This window comes from Macadamia integrifolia, chromosome 10 (genome assembly GCF_013358625.1).
Source record: "Macadamia integrifolia cultivar HAES 741 chromosome 10, SCU_Mint_v3, whole genome shotgun sequence".
In the NCBI taxonomy this organism is placed as follows: Eukaryota; Viridiplantae; Streptophyta; class Magnoliopsida; order Proteales; family Proteaceae; genus Macadamia; species Macadamia integrifolia.
This window is the reverse complement of record NC_056566.1, coordinates 19,029,926-19,036,187: the sequence shown is the minus strand read 5'-3', so window position 1 is coordinate 19,036,187 and position 6,262 is coordinate 19,029,926. Positions and strand designations below refer to the sequence as shown.

General features: G+C 42.9%; 1 protein-coding gene across 6 annotated transcripts; it reads left to right on the top strand.

The window, feature by feature from the left end:
• Positions 1-984: 984 nt before the first annotated feature.
• Positions 985-4,612, top strand: LOC122091246 (ACT domain-containing protein ACR1-like). Of its 6 annotated transcripts, none has more exons than XM_042661115.1 (8): positions 985-1,503; positions 2,144-2,324; positions 2,419-2,464; positions 2,581-2,695; positions 2,843-2,895; positions 3,024-3,725; positions 3,840-3,944; positions 4,041-4,612. In XM_042661115.1, the coding sequence occupies exons 2-8, from the start codon at positions 2,254-2,256 to the stop codon at positions 4,416-4,418; spliced, it is 1,470 nt and encodes a 489-aa protein (XP_042517049.1). In that variant the 5' UTR covers positions 985-1,503; positions 2,144-2,253; the 3' UTR covers positions 4,419-4,612. The 6 variants fall into 6 exon arrangements, with proteins under 6 accessions (XP_042517049.1, XP_042517048.1, XP_042517046.1 ...); XM_042661114.1 differs by having other exon boundaries at positions 985-1,235; positions 2,828-2,895; positions 4,041-4,611; XM_042661112.1 differs by having other exon boundaries at positions 985-1,235; positions 2,114-2,324; positions 2,828-2,895; positions 4,041-4,611.
• The last annotated feature ends 1,650 nt before the right edge of the window (positions 4,613-6,262 follow it).

Genomic DNA, 6,262 nt, shown 5'->3' with positions numbered 1-6,262 from the left:
GAGGTGCAACACGGCCTGATGGAGGCCGAGGTGGTAGCACAGCCAGATGAAGGCCGAGGTGGTAGCACGGCCAGATGAAGTCCGAGGTGGAAGCGCGGCCTGATGGAGTTCGAGGTGCAGCACGGCCTGACGGAGGCCGATGTGGATGACGGCCTGACGGAGGGCGAGGTGACAGCACGGCCTGATGGAGGCCGAGGAGATAGCGCAGACTGATGAAGGCCGAGGTGCAGCATGGCCTGACAGAGGCCGAAGTAGCAGTTTAGTCGTGTTTAGGTTTGCGTACATGCTTTAGCCGTGCTGAGGAAAGTGACATATTTTGCCTCATCAATCTATAAAACTCGATGCTTGGGTAGATAAGATAACATCTCTATTGGTCAATTTTCAAATCTTATACTTCAATTCAATCAAATATCTTCTCATATATTGATAGGCATTGGACAAATTTCAATTGGATTGAGCCTCCGATTCTTGAAACCATTGTCTCAAGAGTTTCCTCAACTCCCGGGCGCCTCAGTTGGCTTGTAGAGTTGAGAAACTTGTGTGTATGTTTCAAGGCTTGGGCCTTTGGGCGCCGTGGGGCAGAGCCAGCATGGGGAAACAGGTTTTGGGTTAGGGTATACTCAGCTTTGATTGGGTGGGCATTGGGAGCAGAAGCAGCAGAGATAAGTGGGTTATCATAAACGGCCCACTTGACTTTGTCTCTCCTGGTTTCTGGAGAGTGTTACCAAGCCCTAAGGCGGTGGAAAACGTGGTGACAGATGCGGGAGCGAGCCGCCGCGCTTGAAAAGAAATGCTAGACAATGATATGCCGCGTGGGATTCAGACGCCAACGTGTCACGCATTTGATGAGCATCAGGGGACTCACGGGATTCTGTGAGAGAGAGGCTCTGCGGAGTTGCGGGTGATCTGTTTTCGCGTTGGCAGTTCTTTGGCCATTCGTATTTGAACCCCCCACACTTTTTTTTTTCCTTCTCTCATTTCTGGCTCTGTTTTCCCTGTTCCCTGGGTAAGGGATTCAAGGATTCTGTTATTTGACCCGCCATTCTTTTCGCTTCTCCTCGTTTACCACCCAAAAACTCATATCACACCCCTGCGCTTCTCTCTCTCTCTCTCTCTCTCTCTCTCTCTCTCTCCCTCTCTAAATCCTAAGCTTTGCTAGAAGCATTAGCGCAATGAGCGGCGATTTCCTCTTTCAGCTTCAACGCTATGAAAATGTAAACTGAGCCACTCTGAGGGTGAGCGCTAATTTCCCGTTCTTTCCTTTGGTTTCTGCTACTTTCCTTTTGGGAGATGAATAAGTGAGGAATATTGGAACACTCTTATCAATGTATATTCCTTTGACACCCATTTTCCTTAAAAGATGTATCAAGTAAGTTGTGGAGGTGGCCTCTTCTTCTTTCGCTGCTACGAGATCGTTGTCTGTAAGCATATATGTCATTGAGATTTTTTTTTATAGAAATATAGACAAGAAGCTGGCCTCTTCTTCGTATCATGTTCTCGTGGGTTGGTTTCTTCTGCTATACTTCTTTTTTTTTTTTTCTTACAATGTGATTGTTTCTTTGTTATATTTTTATCGATTTATTCCATCCATCAATCATGTTTCTCTGATTTTGAGGAGATCCCCTGGCCTTGGGGTATGTGCGTTCATTTGGTCCGTTTCTCCTAATTAATGGTAATCTAACTATGATGACTGATGAGTGATGATGACCTTTGTCAATTGGAAATTGGAATCGACTTGCCCACCTCGATCCACTTCTGTAATATTGAATCTCGCTCTCGCTCTCGCTCTCGCTCTCGCTCTCGCTGGCTGGTGGAAATGTTGATTGTTGAATTGGGGGAGGCTTTAGAATTGTATGTAGTGGAAGAGGCGAGGGGTCTTAATAGAACCAATAGGGGATTTTGGAATATTATTAAATAAAGCGGATAACATATATCGATCTGTAGATTCGGAAACCAATTGCAAGTCAAATTCCAAAAACGATATTTCTGGATTAGAATTGTAATCAGAGTTGTAATGTGATCAGGATTTGCTTGGAAACCAAGGCACCCTCTACCTCTACTAATTGTAAATCCATGCCTTTTATTCTATATCCTCAAATTCAATGAATTACAGGTGACAAGAGGTACTGGATTTGATTTGCAGACAAAGAGTCAAGAGAGTAGAGAACCCATCGTCTCTTTAGATGGGCGTAAGAGGACATTGAAACAAACTGAAGACTGATATAGAGATTGAATAGATAGGTCGGCCTTAGTATGGAGAGCGTTTATGAACCCTACTTCGATCCAGATTTCGATTCCCTTATCGAAAGAATACATCCGCCGAGGTAATTAATATCCCGACTTTCCTTTAGTTGCAGTATAAACCCTTTTTTTTTTTAATTAATATTCTGTTTTTTTCTTGGGAAAATTGCAATGCAGGGTTTGTATCGATAACGACACACGTCAAGATTGTACCCTTGTGAAGGTGAAAACACAATCTTCTTCTGTCTGTAATTCTCCGGTGGAAGTTCCGATCCCGAATCCCGCTTTCTTAATTAATATTTTTTTAATTATGAATTAATGGGTATAATTAATTGGCAGGTTGATAGTGCAAACAAGCACGGGATTCTATTAGAGATGGTTCAAGTGCTTACGGACCTTGACCTCGTCATCTCCAAATCTTATATCTCTTCTGACGGCGGCTGGTTCATGGATGGTAACTGCCCTCTCTCGGAACAACTCTTCCTCCATTAATTTTTTTCTCTCACTCTGAAAGCACATCTCTGTTTCTGCGTCTGTTTTTTCACAACTCATGAATGATTGCTTTTGGTAAAACTGTGGTAAGCAGTGTTCCATGTGACAGATCAGCTTGGCCATAAATTAACTGACCAGAGCCTCATTCACTACATTCAACAGGTCTCTTCTCTCTCTCTCTCTCTCTGTGTCTCTCTAGCTGGATATTTTTTCGTTTAGGTTTGGAGTTTAGTCTAATTTAGAAGGGGGATTGCTATTATACTTTATTAAACTTGTTAATTAATATACAGGCATTAGGTGCGGAAACAAGAAGAGGGAAAGGGAAAGGGAGCGAGGTGGAAACGTGCCTCGGATGGATTGTGCGGCCGAGACCCGTATCATCCACAGACTACACCGCTATAGAGATGACGGCTTTGGATCGGCCGGGACTCTTGTCAGAGATAGCTGCGGTTCTCGCCAATCTCGGTTGCCACGTGGTCTCCTCGGTGGCTTGGACTCACAACGACCGCGCAGCTTCTATCTTCTACGTGGAGGATGTTTTGAGTGGTGGCGGGCCCATCTGTTACCCGGAACGTCTCTCCCACGTGGAGAAGCAGCTGGATAACGTGGTTGGGGCCCACCACCACCACCATCAGCTGCCGGAGCTTGGAAGGAGTGCGGCGGTTAGGTTGTCAACGCCCGTAGGGGGCCGAAGTCAGATGGAAAGGAGGCTGCACCAATTGATGTCTGCGATGGATCTTGGTGTATACGACTGGTGCTGTTGCTGCTCTGGAGACGGAATGACAGAGGAAGAAAGCCGCGACATCGTTAGAGGTAGTACGTCTGAGGTGTCCATAGATATAGAGAGTTGCAACGAGAGAGGTTACTCGGTGGTGAACGTGCGCAGCAAGGATCGTCCCAAGCTGCTCTTTGATACCGTTTGCACCTTGACCGACATGAAGTACGTCGTCTTCCATGCCACCGTTAGCTCCAAAGCCTCCCTCGCTGTTCAGGTACCACCTCTTTAATTACCTTTTTCATTCTCGTCATCAAACATCATCTTGATGATCTTCTGGATTCTCAATTTGGTTAGAAATGTATCTCAAATGCCCAAAATTGCATTGCAGGAGTACTATATACGTCATCTGGACGGTTGCACTTTGGATACGGAGGCCGAGAAACGTATTGTCACCCAGGGTTTGGTCGCTGCCATTGAACGGAGAGCTTCTCATGTATGTTCAGTAACCACAAACCATGCACCACGAAATGTGAGAGAGAGAGAGAGGAATTAAGGTTCTAACTACACATCCGTGTTCCATTGGTTGCAGGGATTAAGGCTGGACGTGTGCACTGGAAACAGAGTGGGACTACTTTCCGACGTGACGAGGGTATTCAGGGAACATGGACTGTCAGTGGCGAGTGCAGAGATTGGTACACGTGGAGAGAGGGCAATTGGGTCTTTCCACGTCACAGATGTATCAGGAAACGAGGTGGACTCAAAGACGGTTGAATTGGTGAGAAGAGAGATCGGTGGAACCATCCTAGAGGTACAAAAAATCCCTGCCTGGCTCAGTCGTAGCTCTTCTTGTAGCAGCAGCAGCAGTAGCGGTAGCTCTGTGGAGAAGAGGCCCAGATTCTCATTAGGCGGCCTCCTTTGGGCTAAGCTGGAACGCCTCTCCAACAACCTTGGCTCAATTAGACCCTGAATAGTGAGGAAAGTGTGTGTAATTAAACACTTCATTAATAGTCTATCTAAAGTGATGGTAGTAGTAAATACTAACGAATATCGAGTACCATGTTACTTGTAGTAGATTGTATATATATATATATATATATATATATGAATAAATATTTTTAATTTGGAGGTAGATTGTAGCTTTTCACCTTTGGAATACTCTCACATGCATTATTCCTGTGGGGGAGTTCGTGCTATGTAGTCCTTAAAACTCTAATTCATTCCCACAATGGATTGTGCCAGGAGTTTTCTAATCATAGTGGATCTATAATTACTTGGGCCCAATAGATCAATCGATGTCAGTTAAGTCCACATAAAAATCCTAACATATATTACCCGTTTTCCAAACAATGGATGGCATCCCAAACGTTGTCAGAACCAACTTAAACAGTGGGTGACGGGTGGGACTTGGGAAGAGCACATACAATCGATAGCTCTCTTCTCCTCATAAGCATCTTATCAAGAAGCAAATACTGTGGAGAGGAACAGCAATTCGCAATCAGCGTTACCCCAAAAGATTGCTTTCTTATGCTTTCAGCTCCTACCACTCTCTGGGTTCCATGCGTTGAATGTTGGTTCAGTGAGGTCTTGATCAACCATCCAAGTAGAAGGAGTAGTGGGTCAGAGATGCATAAACGATGACCTATATATCGACCTGTATGTAGACTATGTGAATCGGCTTGCCCGCAGCAATGTACCACTACTGTTCTCTTCCATGTACTGTCTATTGGATTCTCTGGTTTTGCATATAGAGCTTTGATCAATTAATACAGTAAACATCTTATCAAAGAAATATTAATAATGCATTATATATACTCTCTTTTTGGCTGTGATCAATAAATGCTTTACCCTATACTTCTATTTACGGAGTAAAAGATACAGCCAAATTCTTTTCACTAATGATTTAAATGCTCCATCGTCATATTTCATATATACCCATTACCTTAGTATCCACTTACCAAGTGTTATAAAGAGTGGAACTCAAGCTAATTGGGTTATAATTGAGCTTATACGACAACATTGTAATGAGAAAAGTGAGATAACTCCATCTTAGCGTTGCAAATGACATAAGGTGAAAGGAAGGTGAAAGAAAAGTGAAATCAAATCAAAACTATAATCGTAATATAAATGATCGAGCAAGTAACTCCAAAATGTTCTAAACAACCTAAACTTCAGTTAGGCTATGCATGGTCGTGTATGTATATATTCAAGCCTTCAACCACTAAGTGGGCGAGGGGGGAATTTATTAAACTTTGGCGTCATCCCCCAACCCCATCAAACAATTGAAAGTCATGAAACGTACATACATGATCATGCATAAAACCTTCCCCTTTTTTGTTATTAAATTTAGGAAATAACTTTCTAAGTCAGACTTTAGGGACGATTTTCCATTACATGAGGTTCTTTAATATTTACTCTCCTATTATGAGCATATGAACCCCATGTAGATGATGCTGCCATCCGCACCATTATTGTTGTGGTAGTGTAGATTCCCCTCCGCCTCACACTGCATTATAGGGAATACCTTTCTCTTAACTTTATATGTATTTAGATCCCGTGCAATTCTTGTGCAATTTTTTTTGTGCACAAGACACCTATATAATTTCAAAATCCAATGCTTGTAGAAGTTTGGTGTTAAAATGGAGTTGAATTCCAAGAAACTTTTTTTTTTAGTAGAATTTCAAGAAACTTCTACATGTATTGAATTTTGAAAATGTACAAGTGTCACGTGCACAAAGAAAATTTCATGATTGAGAATTGGAGACGATCAGGATCCATTTTGAAAAATAAGAATAAACAAAAAAGTCCTTTTTT